Here is a 20,760-nt window from a genome sequence, read left to right on the forward strand (position 1 = left end):
GGCCGTGTCCTTCTGTGCTCGGAGCACCTGTGTGGTCATGTCACCAAGGTTGGACGCTCAGGGGGCTGCTGTCCTCAGGCTATCCTAACTAGTTTAACTGTGACACAGTGCCCTCTGGTGGGACATCCGGACTCGCTGATTAAAGCACTAACACCTGTTACTGTTACCAGGCTTGGAGGCTGGTCTTTTGGAGTGCAGATCCCCGATCAAGTTCAAGGTGCAGATGCAAACACATCAGAACAAAACTCTGTGGCAAAGGTAATAACTTTCCTCTTCTTTCTTCTCGTGTTAGAAAGCGTCGGGGGAAGCTCGGCGTGCAGATACGTTTGTGGGCCTGAGAGCAAGCCCCAGTGTTTGCAACTTAAATAAAAACAGTCGACAAAAGAGAAAGTGAGTCACTTACCTTTAGACCATAGAGCAATGTAGCGAGTAACTTTACTGCTTTTTGTTAAGACCAGAATTCGCCCGAGGGGACTAGAGGAAATGAAAACACAATCATGTATGTATGTATTTATTTAGTTACTTATTTTTAACGTTTATTTATTTTGAGAGAGAGAGTGTGAGCACATGAGCAGGGGCGGGGCAGACAGAGACAGGGAGACAGAGAATCCCAAGCAGGCTCTGCATTGTGGAGCCCAACATGGGACTTGATCTCACAACCGTGAGATTGTGACCTGAGCTCAAATCGACAGTTGGACGATTAATTGATTGAGCCACGCAGGCGCCCCAATAATCTATTTTTAACCACGCCCATTGTCAGAATAACTGAAGGCACCCCTAATTTCCCTGGTGGCTAAGGAGCTCTTCCATTATGCACTTAAGTTCCCCTTCTTTAGAAGGCTGCAGGGACCCAGAGCCAGCACAGAGGAGAGGTGTCTGTCTCCCCAGGACCGCGTGTAGGGGTCTGGGTTTTTAAGCCCTTCTGGGACCGTCCCAGCGAACTAGAAATGTTTCCCTTAGCATCGCTGAGAATTTGTCAACGGGCTCTTCAGTTGTAGGAGAATGGGCGTTTTTAAAATGCCCATTTAAAACTGGAATAGAGGAAAGATGCCTTTACCCACCAGTGGCAGCTCAGAGGCGGTCAGTCACAGCAGAAGCTTCTCCAAGGAAAGAAGTCAACCCAGTCTTCAGATGGGAAAAGACCAGAGATTCAAAGCTTTTGTTCCCAATGATTGGTGAACAAGTTTGATGTGGGTCTCGCCTGAGAGAGGAATCTGGAAAGAGTCGATTGCGGTGGTGTTAGGTCTCTTTGCAAACCCCCGTTGTATAATTAATGCAGTAAGGTCAGCCTTTGCGAGCTCAGGCAGGCGCCCTCCCTGCGTTGTGATGGGACTTCCGTGGTTCAAGGGAACCTGGAAAGGTGAGGGCAGGTGCATGCTGGGCCTTTGCTCAGTGCCGTCAAGGCTCTGTACGGGTATTTCAGTAGGTAATCTGTGAGGAACGTATTAACATTCATGCTTCACGCTATGATCCCCGAAGGAAGTTGTGACAGTCATATTTCACGAGGTAACTGCTGACGAAGAATTTAAGTCACTGTGTAGACATGGTCAGAGAGCCCTCCTTTAGGGATCTCTTCCTTTGCAGGCAACACAGAGGAGAAGATTTATAGCTCGATATGAAAAGGTATGAATACCAAGATTCATACGTTGGTAGAAAAATCACCTAAAATGTATTCGCTGGCTTCTCGAACATAGGACATGGCCGGTATTCAAATATGCCAAGTTGGTAGAGAGAATCTGTTCATTTCCTCTATGAATTTTTTACCTTTTTAATCTATACCAGCCTAGAACATTCTTCCTAGCGGGTCCCTGTTCTTTGCTTGCAGACGCTTAGGGCCTAGGACTTCCCCGGATCTCTGTGTTGGTGATGAGGGTGCGTGATTCATGCGTTTACCTGACCCCGTTCCTCTCGGGTTAGTCTTCTGTGCTGACGTGTTTTGAGCAGTGACTTCTGCAGTTTCTCATGTTGTTTGGCGTGTACTTTGCCAGGCACGGACGTGCAGGGGGGTGGGATCCGGCCCTTGGGGCCATGGGCTCCTTTTCAGGAGGCCCGGGAATCAGGGGACCGCAGCAGGCTGGGAAAGGCACCTGCTGTCCGCGGTTCCCGACGTGCAGTGGGCGGCTCATGTCGGGTCAGATTATTGCATTTGCTTTTCAGTAATTAGCTACAGGCCTTTACTCTGGGTTTCAGGGCACGTTCGCAAGACTCCGCACGGTTCTCAGTCTTTTTTGTAGAGAGAATGGAGAATTTGCATGGAAATAGGCCTGAGATGAATAAACGTATCGTATTGTAGAATGTCTGTCCTGGGAGCTTCGCGAGCTGCTTTGCTCACACCTGGAGTGTTTAGCGTGTTTGATCAATACACCTTCTAGAATGTGTGCACTTCCAATCAGAAGGCACGTTTCCCTGCCTGGGGTTTGGCACACCTTCTCTGATTTGCAGCGGAATTGTGGGCATCTGAACATTCATCCAATGGTGTTTTTTTCTTTTTTTTTTTCACAACTACTTAGTTGTTTTCCTGAGAAACTATTGCTCATGATTCCTGACATGAAAGGTCTGTTTTGAGCTATCGTTATGTGTTCTTGAAGCAGATTAACTTCCTCTGCCAGTTACTGGATTCTCCTGCGTCCTGTTGTATGATCAGGCGGTGAAGGAAATCCGACAGCTTATTTCCAGAACATAGAAATATCATTCTTCAGAAAAGAGAAATGAAGGAAGGAAGGGAAGGAAGGGAAGGAAGAAAGAAACAAAGAAAGCAAGAAGGAAAAGAAAAGAAAGGAAAAGAAAAGAAAAGAAAAGAAAAGAAAAGAAAAGAAAAGAAAAAGGAAAAAGAGAGAAAGAGAGTCCTTTGGACCCTGCTAAGTCTGAAATGTTAATTTTCAGATGACCCTGAAGCGTGCGTTGCTTACTTACAGAATTGTAAATGTCTCCCAAGTAAGGGCCAGTGTACAGAGCTGAGATGAAGTTCGAGAATGCGGCAAACTCTGTGAAGTCAGCAACTCTTGCCGAGAGAATTCTTGTGGCTGACAACCAAGCCGTTGTTGCCACGAACAGGGGACGCGCCTTCACGTAGCTCCCGCGTCCGTGGGGTCGGGCTGCTGTGGGCTGTGCGTGGCACGCGGTCCAGGCGTCCCTCCCTGGGGGGTGCTCCCTAACCGGGCCCTGGCCCTGCTCCCCGGCGTGCTCCCCACTTCCACACTCTCCGTGGCCACTGACTGCTCTCTGTCGGTTGTTTCTCCATCACCCGGGATGGGTACCCGTGAAGACGACATTTGGAAATACACCTTTCGGGCAACTTGTCTGGCTGCTTCCTGCCCGTAGAGAGCTGGGCTCGGAGGCCTTGCCATTTGCTGTGTGGTCCACCCTGCGTGATGCCCCGTGGGCTTGCCGTGTATCCGCTTGGTTCTTTCTGAGACACGCCGCTCTCTCTACAGTTACCCAGTGGGGTTCGGGCGATGTCAGGGTACCACGGGCGTCACCCCTGAGGTTCCCAGATGACCTTCTGTCCCCGGAGAGCATCAGTTAGCACGACCACCCTTCCGGGTTCTTCGAGGAGTTTCTGGCTGCCATCCCCCTGACTTGGTCTCCATTCTGGGGCCGTCTCTTGACTTTCTGCCTCCCGATCTCCACAACCCAAGTCAAGGAGTGTGCTGGGCAATTTTGACCTTGGAAGTTACCGCTGGTGACACTTTTACAGAGGTGTTGTTACCGCGTAGTTTGGCACCCATGTTTTCAGTTTCGTACACCAGGTTTCTTTAAAGTTTTTCTCCTGTAATTTCCAGATTTCTCTCCTTGTCACCCACTTGCTGATGTATACGTAAAAGAATTTGTTACACAGTCTTAGATCTGTGTAGGCTCTCCCTTGACGACCACAGGACGTCCTGGGTTCTGTAGTTAGTAGGGCCCAGGCGAGCTGGCATTTAAAAAAGAAAAACAACTGGCAAAAATTTCTCTACGAACTTCAACTATGTGAAGAAGGAGGTGAGCCGTGCCGGGTGGTGTGGAAGAGTTACGGGTCTGTTTTCTGAATTGCTTCTTCAAGTGGGATACCCGAGAAAGGCTTGTCTTGTAGGCAAGTTTTGGTTTTTGTCTTTTTAAACCACACGAGCAATAGTTCACTTAGCCGTTCCCGGGAGCACAGTAGCTGCTCCCAGGGCCCTGGTGGGAAGACCGAGGAGAAGAAAGCCTGTTCGAAGCCCCCGGGGTGTGACCCTAACTCTGCAGACTGTGGCGGACTTGGATGTGTTCCTCCGAGCGCTGACTTTCTGGGGACGGTTCTACAGTCTTCAGGCAACATCGTCTGTCACGAAAGACAGCGCTGTCTGGAGAAATGAGCTGTCCCGTCGATGGAATTAAGACCAGAAGCTGCCAGGTGGTTCATTAGATTTCTCAAAGACACTCCTCAGCTTTCCAGACTGAGTACATTTTTTTAAAAACCTGTCTATTAAAATACTGATATCTTGGACTATAGATACTGACGGTTCCATTGGTGTTGGTTCTGCTACATCCGGTCCCAGCTTTCATAACATTGTCTGTTTCCTGTTCTTGCCTCCTTCCTTCTCTCTCCTGTCTGACAGGCACACTCTTTTATTCTCCATGCTCAGCAAATGCTCAGTGCAATTTATTTTGAGAAATAAGGTCCCACATTCAGTTATTAACTTGAAAGTAATCATTTCTTTCTTTTTTTTTTTCTTCCCCCTGATCATTTTCTCCGCTTTTAATTTGCAGGTCAAATTTTATTAGCTTACCAACCGAGAAAGAAGAAGAAAAATGATGGGTTCAGGTTCCTTTTTTGCTGTGAGAATATAATTATAGAGCAACATTCACATTTGTTCTGGGGAAAATTCGTCTATTTTTAGCTGGAAATTATATGCTTGAGATAAATATAAAATTAGCAGACTGAAATTTACTGCTCACTGCCAACCGTGCGGGGACATTGCCCTGAGTCCCACGTTCAGGTGCTTTGAAGCTAATGGACACATGTCCCTGGTGTCTGGGAGTAGCTGACAAAGACTTAGGGGCTAATTTCACGAGAGCCATTACTCTATTTTTCTGTTTTAGGTGTGGTACAGTCAGAAGGGTTTTCATTCCCTCCCGTCCTACTTAAATCATCTGAACAACCTTATATTGTGGACACACCTACCCCCTGCTGCGGACTGGAGACAATACGGTAACATTCTTTTCTGTGCATTATATAATTTACTGCTGTCGTAAGACAGTGCTTTGAAAGGTGAAAGAAGCAGAAAAGATCAAGCCCACCAATGTGAAGCGTGATGAGAGCACTTCAACTTGGCAGCCTCTTTGTGTATAAATACAGGCAAAGTGGCAGACCCTATCTGCCTCTGACTGGTGTCATTCACCCCCTTTACTGTCTTGCAGATATGATCTCTATACCGTGAGGGGTAGAAACATGGCTGAGGGTTCTCTCCTTGTGATGTCAGTATCTTATGGAAACAAGAATAATTTCTTTTTGTAGAAAGTACAGATCACCCTTATTGTTGGAAAGGTGAACATCGTAATCTGGTCTTCACTCATCAATGATCTGAGCTGATCATGGACTTACTACCTATGTGTTCACATTTTGACACGCTGACATTATTTAGTATTTATTTGAAAATGACTTATTTTTGTTTTTTTTTTTTTTCTTTTTTTTAAATTTTTTTTTTTAACGTTTATTTATTTTTGAGACAGAGAGAGACAGAACATGAATGGGGGAGGGTCAGAGAGAGGGAGACACAGAATCTGAAACAGGCTCCAGGCTCTGAGCCGTCAGCACAGAGCCCGATGCGGGGCTCGAAACCACGGACAGTGAGATTGTGACCTGAGCTGAAGTCGGATGCTTAGCCGACTGAGCCACCCAGGCGCCCCGAAAATGACTTATTTTGAAAAACAGACCCATGTTCACTTCTGGAATCCAGGGTGAATTTATTGATTTAAGGGGGTGTTATTTGCTTCCCTTGGGTGGGATGAATTGTAATAATCAAATTCTTTCAGTTTCTTAAAAAAGAGAAAGAAATGAATTCTCTAAAGACCAACAAGCCATACCCATCGTGATTTATTCACAAGATACACCTGTTGAAGCATGAGTTGCCACGGAAGTCAGTGCGATGCGATTACCCCCGTGTGTTCTCCCTTTACCCCAGCCTTATCTTTTACTTCCATATTGGTTTTCCCTTACCCACCAATGTTTTCATAAAACAGGATTTAGTTATTTTGTGACAGCATAATTATGTTGGAACGAGAACAGGTAATATAAAAAGTAAAAATGCGCATGCCTAGGAAAAGTAGAAAAAAACGTGCGAGCCCCTCGAATGGCGGACAGCAGACCTTTAAATTCTCTCCTTTCCCCAGAACTAACACCTGAACCCTTTCTCCCCATCTGTCTGGATGCTAGAATTTCTTTTCTTTTCTCCACAGTCACACTAGTCTTACACGGATTCCTTCCCAACTGCTAGCAACAGACTTCCAGTAGGTCTCTTGATTGTAGCCAACTCTCTGCCCTCCCACACATGGCTTCCAGATTGTTCTTTTTTTTTAATGTTTATTTATTTTGAGGGGAGGAGGGGCGGAGAGAGAGGGAGAGAGAGAATCCCAAGCAGACTTTGTGTGTTACCACAGAGCCCAATGTGGGGGTCGATCTCACGTACCCTGAGATCATGACCTGAGCCAAAAGGGTTAGAGCTTGACCGACTGAGCCAGCCAGGCACTGCCGGATTGTTCTTTCTAGCGCATTACTCTGCTCATGGCATTCTCGTTTTCAAATATACATAAAGGCTGTCTACTAAGTAAAGTGCATAGCCCTCACTCCGTCAGACAAGGTCAAGCAGAATTTGGCCCCAGACAACCTCAATGGTCTCTCATGAGGAGGTCAGACTGGACTCCCCCCCGGAACTTGAAAGGCTGCTCTGATTCTCTTGCGTTTCCAACACCTACAGTAGCTCTCGGCCATACTTTCGCCCAAGGTTCAAAGTTCCTTGTTGGGGAAGGTCCCCCCCAGAAAGCACTTCTATCCATGCCCCTCGGAAGTGACCTCTCGCTTAGCTGGGGGAGGACAGCAGAGCCTCTGTTGTCAGCAGGACCTAGAGCCACATCCTGGCCCCGTGACTTAACCTACCCAGAGTCACCGCCACTGGGTGATTTTCCTGAACCTCGGTTTTCCCATCAGTGAAGTAAGCTAATACGGCCCACCTTACAATACCGATAGGACGTGAAATGACACCATGGGCGTCAAATTTCTGCAGGGGACCCTCGCACACCTCACACACCTAAGAAACACCGCTCTGCTGTGTCCCAGGCGACTGACCAAATGTCCCTTCCTAAATGACTGGATTGTGTCACTACCAAAATGTACTTTGACTCCTAAGAGCTTGAGTTACACATACAAGCCTTACCTTGGGTTCCAGTTGTGAGCCACAGTCTTGGTCGAGCCCCTGTGTCGTGGGTCACTGCCCGGGGTCACGGGAGCAATGCTGACCGATGCTGGTGTCGGTCACTCGTGTCTCATGTCACTGCTTCCTGGTGACCAGACGCCCCCGATGACGTCCATCCCTCTTGAAAGGAGGGGGCTCTGTGGAGAAGTCGTGCTGCCTTGAAAAATGCATTTATCCTCTGTTACTGGAAACGTGAATACTTTGTTTATGTCAGAATTTCAGTTCTCATTTGCCTTGTTTATGCAGTCGTCACGGGGAAGGAAGGTTTGTGCGGTAAGTAGGGAGCGCACAAGTCACAGCACCCCAGTGGGGTGATGCGGCAAAGAGCTCGTAGGCAAGTCTCTGAGCAGAAATGCTCTCTACGTCCCGGATGCTTCCTGTTCATCCGGGGATAAGCCGGGCTGCAACTGTGTGCTCCGTGGCTGCAGACAAACAACCGCTTGCCTCGTGTGGAGCTTGGATGAGCCCCTGAGAGCAGAGCCTGTGTCCCGGCAGCCCCCCAGAACTGGGCCCCAGAGCCTCTGCCCTGGCGGCCCCCCAGAACTGGGCCCCAGAGCCTGTGCCCCAGTGGCCCCCCAGAACCGGACCCCACCCCAGGCACCGCCAGCTGAATGCGCGATCACCGTACCACCCAGACACGCAGCCTGCTCTCATCACTGCGGTCCCGTGACAGGGTCTTGGGGACACAGACATCCCTGCCTTAGAGATGAAGGGACTTTCTGGCCGCTGACCTAGACCACCCGATAGGAGTCTCCAGAGCCCAGGTCGGCCACCTTGCTGGGTCCCGGGGGGTTGGCAGCTTGTCAGAGCCCATAATTATAAGCATAAAACTCAACATAGGGCAGACCACGGGTGGCCCGTTCAACGGGCAGGATTTTGTCAACTACCGGCAGGCGTGCGCTGACTTACGAGGAATACATGTGTCTCATACATACCCACCATGAGTTCTCCCAGGCAGAGCTCTCTTCCTGCCTGGCTGTGAGTGCCGCCCAGGTGTTGTGCTCTGTGACTGCAGCGTGGCCGGACCCCCCTGGGGATCGGGACGGGGACTTTACCAGTGCTCCCCACAGCCTGGGGGACAGGCGTGGGCGTGGGAGCTCGCCCAGGGATGAGAGGGACGCGGAGTGGATTCCACGTCAGAGGCTTTGTTCCTTCCTGGGCTCTGCATCGGCAGCCTAGGCATGCTGCGTGTCACATAACACTTCTCAGGGTTCCCAGGGAAATTCAGTCAGTTGAGGTCAAACCCCAGATCTGAACTTTGCTTTTCCACGCACACCCCATGGGCATTTGGCAAGTCTTGTCCCTTCTGCACTTGAAATCCTGAGTGTGCCTATTTTCACCAATGCTCACCCGGCCCGGGCACCACCTGCTCTTGCTTGGTGCGGGCCCCAGCCCTTTGTGGGGCCCCTGTGCTCCCCTTGACCCTGGCCCCAAGGCTTAGGTCTCCGGAAGTGCCCTCGGTGGACCTGTCCCTGTGATCATGGCATCCCTCTGGCTTCCTGTATCTCTTACGATAAAAACCAGACTCTCACTGTGACCCACAGGGTCCCCCCAGGTCAGCCCCTCATCTCGCCCCTCCCCAGGCAGCCACACGGGCCCTTGGCCTTCATCCGCACAGGTTCCCGTGTTCCCTTCCCCAGGATCTTCTCTCCATCTGCACGGCTCATTCCCCCGTTGTACGTGTGTCCCCTATGCTGTCCAGTTGTCCGTCATCCCCCCTGGGGGGAAATCACAGAAAACCAAAACCAAAACACCAAGCCAACCCTGTCTGTCCCTCACAGGCCACCTCACATGACCCTTCGGTTCTGCACCATGTGTCTGAGTTCTTCCTGTTCTAGCTGCTCTCTTCTTTCTTATTCCCCAGGTTTTTATTTAAATTCTAGTCAGGTAATGTACAGTGTAGTCTTGGCTTCAGGACATACGACACCCAGCGCTCATCCCAACAAGCACCCTCCTTAATGCCCGTCATCCATTTAGCCCATCCCCCGCCCACCTCCCCCCCCCCCCCCCCCCCCCACCGCATCAACCCTCAGTGTGTTCTCTGTATGTAAGAGTCTCTTATGGTTCGCCTCCCTCCCTGTTTTTAACTTATTTTTCCTTCCCTTCCCCTACGTTCATCTGTTGTTCCTTAAGTTCCACATACGAGTGGTTTTTCGGTATTTGTCTTCCTCTGACTTATTTTGCTCAGCATAATACCCTCCAGTTCCATCCACGTTTTTGCAAATGGCAAGATTTCATTCTTTTTCATCTCTGAGTAATACTCTTTTGTATGTATATATCTATATATCTATATCTATATCTATATCTATATCTATATCTATCTGTATCTATAACATCTACGTCTACATCTATCTACGTCTACATCTAGACTGGTGTCCTTATCAGTTCATCAGTCGATGGACACCTGGGCTCTTACCCTAGTTTGGCTGTTGTGGATCGTGTGGGCTAGATCCACAGTAGTCCCACTGTGTGCACATTGGTGTCACCTGAGAATTTTGAGCAATATAGATTTCTGTTGCAGACCCAAGAGAGATTCTGATCTGAATGGCAGGAGATTTTAAATGACCCAGGTGATGCCATGGACAGCCAAGTTTGGGAAACACCGGGCCACCCTGGGGACCTTCGGGCCTCGAGGATAATTTCATCCCTGAGGCAGGGGGATAAAGAGTATGTGGGGATCAGGTAAAGAGTCTCACCCTCACTGCCCCCTTGTGCTCACGTGCTGGGACCACCTGCCACCTTGAGACACCTGCTGGGGGCGGGGCGGGACAGCTGTGCGTCCAGAGCCAGAAAAACCTCTTCTTCTCCTTCCCACCCAGCCTTCCTCCTCATTGGTCCCTTTCCATCTGTATCCTCTGGAGGCCACAGCTCACTGGGGTGCCAGGAGCCCCGGGGAGGAAGTGGGCAAGGTCAGCGCAGCTTGCTTGTGGGGATGATGATGTGCCCATAGTCGGGGCAGGGATGAGCCCAGGAGCAAGGAGTGACACAGATAATGGCTTGCCCTGCATTACTTATGCTAAGATAAAGCCTCCAGGCACGCATCCCCAGTTCCTAACGAGAGACCCCCCAGCGTGAGAACTGGAGGTCATGTCAGATCGGTTTAGCAGAGCTGCTGAAGGAACAGCTTGCAGGTATTGGGAACCAGCTGTCATCAGTGACCTCCAGCCTGAACGTTAAGGGTCTGGAGATACTCGCGAGCACGTGGGGACGGTGCGGAGACATCCTAGGATGTGAGGACTCCAAGCTCAGAGCAGCATCAGGACCAGCCTCCGCTTTGCCCAGATCAAGGAGGGACAGCAACAGACAGGCAAGTCACAGCCATCACACCCAGCCTGGCGACCAGGAAATGCCCCACGCCCCAGGGAGGGGACGCTGCACACCCCCAGAAGGTCTTGTCCTGGGACACGTCTTGTGAGTTTACCCCCACAGGAGCACCAGGAAATGTGTGAACTCTGGGAAACACAAGAAGACAGATAAGACAGAGAGGCCAGGCTGAGATGAAAAAGAAAGCTGACTGTTACCCCACGTGGCAAGCATCCTGCGGTATGTACATGTATCGAATCTGCAGTTGTACACCTTAAACGGACACAATGTTCCATGTCAGATACATTTCAGTAACAAAGGAACTGGCTAAGACCAGATCGTAATACACATTTTCCCTGGATACAGAGAAGCACATTATTGATCGCCAAGTTCTCTCCCTCACTCAGAATTTTTGATATAAAGGGGTAACCACGAAATATTCTCTAAGAACACAGAGGAAATAGATAATAGCAGAACTGACACCGGGAAGAGAAACAGAGGAATTAGGTGGAGAAAGGAAGTGGACGGACACTGATTAAGGGAACAAACAGCGATGTCAGAAGAAAACCACCATCAAGAACCAAACAAAACAAGTCTGGGCCAGTGGGAGGGTTTGCCGTGATCCTGGCAAAATTCCTGAGCTGGGAGCTCTGGAAATAGGAATCATCGATAAGCAATCCTGCTGAATGTTCAAAGGTTCAAAGATAAAGGCAGCATTTTTTTAAAATAAAGCTATAAATAGCGAAATCCGATTAGTTTTAAAGTAATACAAATGAAAGACCAGCTTCTGATTGAAAAATTCCCTCTGAGACCTCCTCTTCACCCAGGGGTTATTTCGAAGAGCGTTGTTTAAATTCTAGGTTTTTGAGATTTGCCTGCTGTCTTTCTCTCATTGATTTCTAGTTCGATTCACTGTGGTCAGAGAATGCATTCTGCATATTTTAATTATTTTAGGTTTGGCTGAGGTTTGTTCTGAGGTCCAGATGTGGTCTGTCCGGGGGCCATTTCCACGGGTGATTAGAAATGTGTATTCCACGGCTCTGTGGGTGGTTGTGGGCTCCAGTGCATCCATATCTTGGCTGGTTTTCTGTCCGATGGTTCCATAAATGCAGAGGCGGAGGTATTGAAATGCCTAAATATAACGGTAGATTTGTTCATGTCTCCTTTCAGCAGGGTAAGGTTTTGATTCCCTCATTTTGAGGCTCTGAAGGTTGGGGCTCACACTGTACCGAGCTCTGCCTTTTGACAGACATGCTCACGTTGCATGGGCTTTACCCACCCATGAGCTTAATTCTGACACTTCATTGTTGATTTTGTTTCCTCTGTTTCTTCTTGCTTCCCTTTGAGAGGCTTGATCAGCTTTTCGGGATTCTGTTTTGATTTATTTGCGCTGTCCTCAGTGTATCCCTCCGTCTAGTTTCCTCAGCAGTGGTTCTGGGTAGACATGTGTGGCTGTCACATTCTACTGCTCCTGATGGTTCCCGTTTTGCAGGCTTCTGTAGTGGCTTGTCTGGGATACACGGGAAGCTGCAAGGACACCAGGAAGTTCACTGCCACCTGCCACGCTGTTCCCCACGTCCCGAGGGCCCCAGACACCTGCCGCCTTCTTTCCAGCTGGTGTGTGATGTCTGGGTCCTCGTAAGGGAGGGGACCTGGCAAGACGGAGGCTAACCCATCTTAGAGAAACCAGAACCTGGTCTCTTACTTTTTAATCACAACCTCAAAAGCCAGAGGGTAAGAGAATACTGCCTATGGAACACGGAAAGAAAAATAAAGGTACACCCTCAATTCTGTACCTAATGGAGATGTTGTCTTAAAGTAAACAAGCCTCAAAGATACACTTATGTTGGACGTGGCTCAAAAAACATGCTGTAGATATATTCTTTTTTTATGAATATAATTTATTGTCAAATTGGCTTATGTACAGCACCCAGTGCTTATCCCAACAAGTTGTAGATATATTCCTAATAAAAAAGAATGCCGAAGGACAGTCATGTGAGAGATTAACCAAAAGTAAGATCATGAAAACATTGAATCCACAGAACGAATCAAAGAACCTGGTGGACATTGGTTCCAGGGGATCACACAGGTGCAGGTGTTGGCGTGTGTGTGATGAAAACATTACTTGAAGGTCGAGAACGATCGATGGAGTCGAAGATGAAGAATGGGAAACATAATTCGATAGTGACAAGTGTATGTCGAGAAAACCTTGGACATTTAGAAATAATTAATATCAATGTGCAAACAATGATTCCCTCTGGCTGGTTTCAAAGTAGGTTAGGATTTAATTTTACTCTTTATTTTAAAACTTTTTACAGTTGGCATCTATTTATTCCTTGGGAAGAGTAATAATTAACCTCAATATTGAGGGGAAAAAGAGTCTTTTTTCCAGGAGAGATTAAGAGGAGGAAGACAGAGAGAAAGCCATTGAAACAGCTCTTGGAAATTGCATACGTTTCTCTTAATACTCCGTTGGACCGAACGAACATTTTTTCCTTCATGCTCCCCCCCCCAACCTCCCTCCCCCACCCCGCGCCGATGGCTCACAGCAAATTAACTGAAAGAAAACAGTCCTTTGCGCATATATCGATGCGAAGGCAGCTCTGTTCTTCTGCTGGAGACGCTTACAGACATCTGGGTGTGAATGCACACAGAGATGTCCGTTTTATAAGAGGAAGGGACCCAGCAGTGACTGTTGAATTGGAGACAAGCATCTTTTGTCAGAGTGGATACGAGACAAAAGCACAGATGTGCGTTTTTACAAATGACAGATATACAGAGTCTGGAAGGCATGGTGAGAATACTAAATGAGGGAGCTGATGTTATATATTGGTATGTGGCCGTGGGCCAGCTCGTGGAGAAGCTGAAACATAAATGATAAGAGTAATCAAACGAAGAAAAATCAAGCGTATTCAGAATTTACATGTTGAAACCTCCTTCTGGGAACCTTTGATGCGATGCATGAGAGCCCCTCTCCTCGGGGGCTGAAACCACTGTCCCTTCCTTGAAGAGCCCAGACCCCTCACCATGGACTCCTCACCAGCATCATCAGCCCCGGATCCCATCACAAGGCTGTTCTGAACGCACATGATACGATGGGAATCACCGCCCGATTATGGAGATTGTCCATTGCGATAATGTGGTTTTTGCAAGGAGAACATCAAAGGCTGCAAATGGTTTTTCTAGTTGCACGTAAAATGGATAAGCTGGGATCCAGAAAATCAGGGTTGTAGGTCTCGCTCTGCTGTGTTTGGCCTTAGATAAGTCGATAGAACTTCCCTCTGCCTCGGTTTCCTTCCCTGTGCCTGCCTCCCATGCCTCAAGATGCCCCATCTCTAAGTCAAGCCCTGTCCTGGAGGGGGAAGGGGCCCATCTGCGAGACAGTCAAGTCCCTGCCCTGTGTCTGTGGGTATGCAGGAGGAGCTCTGATTGCTTAAAAAAATTTTTTTTAAATGTTTATATTTGAGATAGAGAGACAGACAAAGCACAAGCAGGGGAGGGACAGAGAGAGAGAGGGAGACACAGAATCCGAAGCAGGCTCCAGGCTCCAAGCTGTCAGCACAGAGCCCCACGCGGGGCTCGAACCCACAAACCGTGAGATCTGAGCTCAAGTCAGACGCTCACCTGAGTGAGCCCCCCAGGCGCCCCAAGGAGCTCTGATTTCTGTAGTTACTGTTTTAAGGAGCAGCTGGCAGAGCTGAGAAGGTAGCGGAGGGCGAGCGGTCATGCACGCGCCTGTGCCTCTCGTTCCGGGGTCTGGGGAAACTCGGGACCCGCGGGAGGTACAGGGCTGCCTACTCTGTCCTTTCCTCTGATGGCGCTTTCATTTTTGAGAAAATGGACACACATGTGACCCTCACTTACTCTTGGTCTCTCCCGCTTTTTGCAAAACACAAGCAAAATCTCAGCACGCGTGTAGAGAGACGTTCGTTTGGATTTGAAATCCGTTTGATCCCACAGAGCCTCTCCTACAGAATGTAGTGACAGCGGATTGCAAGCTAGCAAATTGTGAAAATTAGCAGCGTTTGTAAACCAAAGAGCCGCCGGGGTTCCTGCTGGGCACCCCCTCCCCCCACTGCTTCTGTCTGCGGCCAAGGGGCTGCTCACACTGCACAGGGTACCTGTGTCATTGGCAGGGTCCTTCGGGAGGGGGCGGGGCTCACTCCCCACCTGCTCCCTCCTTGGGGCCGCCTCCTCTTTGACCTCCTGGGACACACACCTCCTGTGTGTCCCCGCTGGGCACCAGGGACTCTGCATGGCGGGGGTGGGGGGGGGCTTGTTGAAAGGAGGTGTTAAATCCCAGCCAACCCACCATTGTGGTTGGTGCCCGGATTCCCATACCCCAGAGCAGAACAAAACCAGAACGTTGTTGGTTCCGGTCTGACACTAATGTGCTGTCCTCTTACCTAAACTGGTGAGAAGACCCCAGTGGGGCTCAAGCCTCGGAAAGCAAGTTGAGGGGTTCTCCTGCTCATCTGATGGCTTCCTTCTGGAGCACCGCGCTGCACGGCCCTTCCTCCGGATCTTGCTTTTCAAAGAGCGTTTCTCACTTTCAGGGTGGAGATTTGGGGGATGGCGGCCTTTTAAAGAGGTGCCTGTGGTCGCCTGGGTGGCTCAGTCGGTTAAGAGTCTGACTCTTGGTTTCAGCTCAAGTCATGATCTCACGGTTCATGAGTTTGAGTTCTGCATCAGGCTCCACGCTGACAGCTTGTGAGCTGCTTGGGGTCCTCTCTCTCTTTCTTTCTCTCTCTGCCCCTCCCTTGCCCATGCGCTTTCTCTCTCTCTCTCAAAGTAAATAAACTTAAAAAATTAAAGGGGCACCTGGGTGGCTCAGTCGGTGAAGCGTCCGACTTTGGCTCAGGTCATGATCTTGTGGGTTTCAGCCCCGCATAGGGCTCTGTGCTGACAGCTCAGAGCCTGGAGCCTGCTTCGGATTCTGTGTCTCCCTCTCTCTTTGCCCCTTCTCTGCTCAAGCCCTGTCTCTCTCTCTCTCTGCAAGTAAATAAACTCAAAAAAATTAAAGGGGCACCTGGGTGGCTCAGTCGGTGAAGCGTCTAACTTCAGCTCAGGTCATGATCTCACAGTCGGTGGGTTTGAGCCCCACATCGGGCTCTGTGCTGACAGCTCGGAGCCTGGAGCCTGCTTGGGATTCTGTGTCTCCCTCTCTCTCTGCCCCTTCCCTGCTCGCGCTCTGTCTCTGTCTCTGTCTCTCTCTCTCTCTCTCAAAAAGCAATAAACATTAAAATTTTTTTCCCCAGGACCGTTGTGCCAGGAGCACTGGCTGCCTTCTGGCTGTTGGGGCTCCCTGCCGGGCGAGGAGGCAGCCTGTGTGCTCTTCAAAAGATTGTATTTAAATATTTACCATATGTAAAATATGTAAATTGTAGGACTCTTGGAAGCTAGCACTGGATGAGAAGCTGTGACCCCTCTGAATCACTGAGGGGGAGGGCCCGGAGGGTAGGGGCTGGCCTGGTCCTTCTCAGAGCCAGGTGGGCAGAGCCTGCGAGGCTCAGCTTCCAGAACAGGACAGACTGACAGGGCAGGACGGCTGATGCGACGGCTCCTCTCCTGCGGCCCGTTGGTGAAGTGCTCCCGCTTGTCCCCTGCTGCCCCGGTGGGATTCTCGTTCTGTGTTAGCGTGTTTGTGGCACCCAGCGTGTCCCTTGCACAGGGAAGGGTCCCGGTGGCTTGTGTGCTGGGAGGCGACTTAGTGGTCCCGCCTCTGTCAGGAACAGGTCACCTGCTGGGGACAGTTGCCACAGTCGTGTGCTCCTGTTTCGGCTTCTGGAAGTCAAGGGTGTGTCCGCGCCGGGAGGCTTCTCGGGGCGCCATTTCCCCGGAGGGGACTCCGGTTCCTGAAGGCTGCAAGCTGACTCACAAGGATCTTCCTGCGCACTCTGCTGGGTTGTGCATCGCAGAGCTCATCGCCCAATTACCCAGTGAGAGACTGTGTCCTGAAAACGTCCGGCCGTGGGTCTGGCACATCGGGACTGCTGAGCATAGGAGCCGTCGCTCGTTCCGTCTGTGGGTCGAGGGCCAGGTGTATTCCCGCCTCCTCGATTAAAGCCAGGGAAGGATGACAGGTCCAGGGTATGTGCGACCGTGAAGGGCAGTGTATTCGTAACAGAGGAACGGGCGGACAGAAAGCTAATATTAGGGTAGTTTTTGATCTCCCGGCAATGACCCAACAGTTTGAAGTTAAGAAAAGATGTTCACGCAACCCGATCAAAATAAGAACCCGACCGTGGTAGTTTAACATTTTATAATTGAACACACCCCCAAAACGCTGGCAGCTTTACATGGTAGAAGGAGCAAGGTGGGGACTTTGGACCTGTGGCCTCGTCCCCCTCCTTCTGCACACAGACATTCCTTGGAAAATCGGAAGCATCTGCGGAAGGGAGGGGAGAAAATAGGGGCGGCCCCTGCAGCCGGAGTCTGGAACCCCAGCTCCGGCACAGGCTGCCGGATGCGGGAGGGCGTTTCTGGTGTCTGTGCTGTGGCTCTGCGGATGTGAAGGAGATGCAGACGGGCGTCCTCACACGGATGTGCCAGGGCTGCTCACACAGGTGCCCTGCGGCCTGAAGGACGGACAGCACGGAGCCTCTGGGGGGTTTTCATCTACTTCGGATGCCAGCCCCTCCTCTCTGATCACAAGTATGGAAGGGCTCAGGACGTGAGGACCGCCTTCTCTTCCCCCTGCGGCCCCACCTCTGTGGGAAGGTGCTCCCAAATTAGCATCTTCAGGAAGCCTCTGCGAGAAGAGAGGGGGCCTGGGCAGAGAAGCGCAGACCTTCCTCCACTTTCAAGGGGGTTTTGTCCCGATAAACTCATCTGAAGTCGAAAACATCATAAGCAGAAGGTGAATTTGACACACCCACCGTCCCAGACATGACGGCTGAGCCTGGCTCGTGTTAAACGTGCTGGGAACACCTACACGAGCCTACAGGCGGGTAAAACGCTCTTCTCACAAAGCCTGTTTTATAATAAGCTGCAGAATGTCTCATGAAACTGGTTGAACGCGGACCTGAAGGTGAGAAGCCGAGCGGCTGTGTGGGAGCAGAAGGGTGGTCAGGGCCTCGGTTGCTGACCCTTGTGACCACATGGCTGCCTGGGAGCCGCTCAGGTCCTAGCGAGTGTCACCAGCGCGGGAAGAGATCTCTGTTCAAGAGAACATGTATGCACGTCACTGTCGTACCATCAGAGAACTTGCATTAAGTCGGAGCCTCTGTGTAAGAAGAGGGGAAACACTTGTAGCTGAGGACACGGTGGTGGCCATCCTGTGTGTCCCCTGGGAATGGTGGGGGAATCGGATAACATGAGACTTTGGACTTTACTGTAAAGGCAGGTGTCTTTTGTCCAGGTAAAAAAAAAAAATAGCAACTCTGTGTTTCCTTTATGTTTCTCCTTGGAAATCCTCTGGAGCTGCTGGGGGGGAAGGGTGGGATGCTGGGGAGAGGTGTGCGTGTCCCGTGGTCCAGAGCGGAGGTGTGATGTGTGGTGTGGGGGGGGGCGTGGAAGGGGAGACCCTGACAGCTTCTCGGATGTGTCGCGGGGGGTGACGGGAGACTTGGTTAGGATGATGTAAGTTTGAGTCTGGTGACTGGGGGCAGGATGGGGACATTAATGGTCCTGGATGAGCTGGGGACTCCTGGCTGGGCCTGCGTTTCTCCCAGACGAGGAGGGAAATCGAGCTCTAGGAGCGGGATCCTGCTTCATCCCAAGTAGGAGAACTGTGGTTCAGTCCTGGTACTAACCGCCTGCAAGGGAGCGCAGACCCCACGGGGCGGTGGGCTTCAGATACCAGCTACACCCCCAGAGTCCCGGGCCGCCCCTCCCTCTGACCGGCTGGCTGTAACTTTGAGGGGCCCCAGGACCCCATCCGCTCCGACAGGTCACCAGAACGGCTCACAACATCAGGACGGCACTGCGCGTACGACTCGTGTTCATGAGAAGCGTGCAAATCGTCAGGGCCAGCCTCACGGTCTGGGGCGGACGCACACCCCCGTGCCCTCTTCCCCGGAAGCCCCAGAGGTCAGCGGGACCGCCGCGCCAGCCCTCTAGTCATGTGATTTGCTATATGTTTTGAACCTGGCTCCTTGGACAAAATCTATCCTCCAGAACATTATGGAGCGAGTTCGTTTCCTTGCCTCGTGGCGGTTCTTTAGCTGTCAGAAAGTGCGTCACGCTGTGTCTTGCCCAAGTGTGTGTGTGTGTGTGTGTGTGTGTGTGTGTGTGAGTGTGTGTGTATCTTCAGGTTCATCGAGTCCAAGATCCTCCCATATTTCTAGAAGCATCCGCTTCCCAAGCCCTCGTCAGCTAACCGCGTTTCTCTGCATGCTGTCTGATCTAGAAAGCTCTCATTCCTGTGCGCAGCCAGGAGCCACACGAAGCACTGAATACACACGCCTCCCACTCCCAGCACCCAGCGGGACACTTGCCTCATCTGGGAGGGCCCCACAGTTTTGTAAGCCTCTGCACAGCCTGCTGACGGTGTCTGTCCCTGCACAGCGTGAGCAGGGCCGCCCGCAAGCTAGAGGGTGTGGGGGCTGGCACGTACTGTGAGGAGGGGTGACGCTAAGCTCAGGGAAAGAGACAGATGGGAGGAAAACAGGTGTTACGGGTCCAGACAGGCAGGGAGCCAAGACCACACAACTCTGTTCAGGACACACGTGTAAATAAATCCAGTGCATGATGCGATCTAGGAAACCGCACGGCCGGCATTCGGCACACACAGTGGGAGCCCCCAGCAGAACATCTGGAAGATAGTAATTTAAAGTCAAAGAAATCATTCTGGAACACTGCACAGTGGGCTTGCTGAACCAGGAGGCTCCACCATTCTTTCTGCTGTGAAAGAAGTTGCTTCGGCCTGTGGCTGAGTCCACGACGGATGGGGAAAAGCTGGCATCACCGGAGGGGGGAGCAGGTGGCCCGTGAATGGAAGTCAGGACTCTTTGGTGGCAAAGCCGTGGGGTGTTTGGAGAACTGTAGCGATTTTCAGTTCTGTACCTTTTAATTTATTTATGTTTACTCCTACCCCTGCGGTGTTTCTGGAAGGATTTAATATGCTGCCGTAAGAGAATGCAAAACACGATAATGGGCTTCATTAAGGGAGCCCAAAGGGAAGAGGAACACAGGCTGCCCAGGAACTGTGCCCGTGGAGGTGGCCCCCACACATGTAGCTGCGGGCATTTGAAACAGCCAATCAGAGGAGGGAAACCGACTGGCTCACGTTGGACAATAAGGTGAAACACAAGTCCTTTGCCTCAAGTTCCGGAGTCCTGGGTACCCAACGGGCTGCCATCGGCTGGGGTAGGGAAGGCCGTGTGACGACACGAGCAGCCTTTATGGTAAGATCCTTAAAACTGAGAAGTTGGTGGCGATTTCTCCATGTTGGCTGTTGTCTACACTAACGCACAAGCCCCCGGAAGTCGAACGATGAAAAACCGAAGAAGGGGTTCCACGCACGCAGCTGGTCCATTGAGACGGTTCGGTTTTCGCTCTGTCTAGACGTGGCTTGGTCGAGAGGGGAAGTTTTGATTATTGCCCTGGTTCCATCGGATAATCCCCTTGCCTGTTGTAATTTAGTCTTTCTGAATCTGTTCCTCCACCCCCACAAAATGTGGCTAATGTATCATTTCCGCCACAGGGATGCTTATAAGGATTGGGCCATAAAATGTCAGCCCCGCGCCTGCCGTGCGAGGCACGTCCTGAACGTGCTGGTTGTTTCTGACAACAGGACTTCAGGGTCCCCGCCCTGGCCAGGATGCACAGTGCATTTGCCCTTCTGGGCCCCCGTGGGTCACGCCTGGACCGAGCGGACAGGAGGCGCCTCCTGGGCATGGGGTCTGCTCACCATGCGGGCAGAGGGCTCACCTCTCCATTTTTCCTTCACAGGAGTGACTCTGTACAGCCACCCGTACGGAGGGGCCTTGATGAACGAGGACAAGATGTGAGTCTTGGGACCACTGGGTGAGGGCAGAACAGAGTCTTGGGGTGGCTCCAGGGTGCTGGCCTGCTGCATTTGTGC

The 20,760-nt window shown here is 50.9% G+C and overlaps 1 protein-coding gene across 1 annotated transcript in view; it reads left to right on the forward strand.

Annotated features, from left to right (window-relative positions):
- The window catches only part of ABCA13 (ATP binding cassette subfamily A member 13), a 366,745-nt gene that overhangs the window by 238,197 nt on the left and 107,788 nt on the right, over positions 1–20,760 (forward strand). The window contains exons 46-48 of the mRNA XM_042977198.1: positions 171–258; positions 5,062–5,170; positions 20,628–20,682. Of these exons, the coding sequence (XP_042833132.1) occupies positions 171–258; positions 5,062–5,170; positions 20,628–20,682 (252 nt within the window). The remainder of the gene's footprint in view (positions 1–170; positions 259–5,061; positions 5,171–20,627; positions 20,683–20,760) is intronic.

Source organism: Panthera tigris, chromosome A2 (assembly GCF_018350195.1).
Source record: "Panthera tigris isolate Pti1 chromosome A2, P.tigris_Pti1_mat1.1, whole genome shotgun sequence".
Lineage (NCBI taxonomy): Eukaryota > Metazoa > Chordata > Mammalia > Carnivora > Felidae > Panthera > Panthera tigris.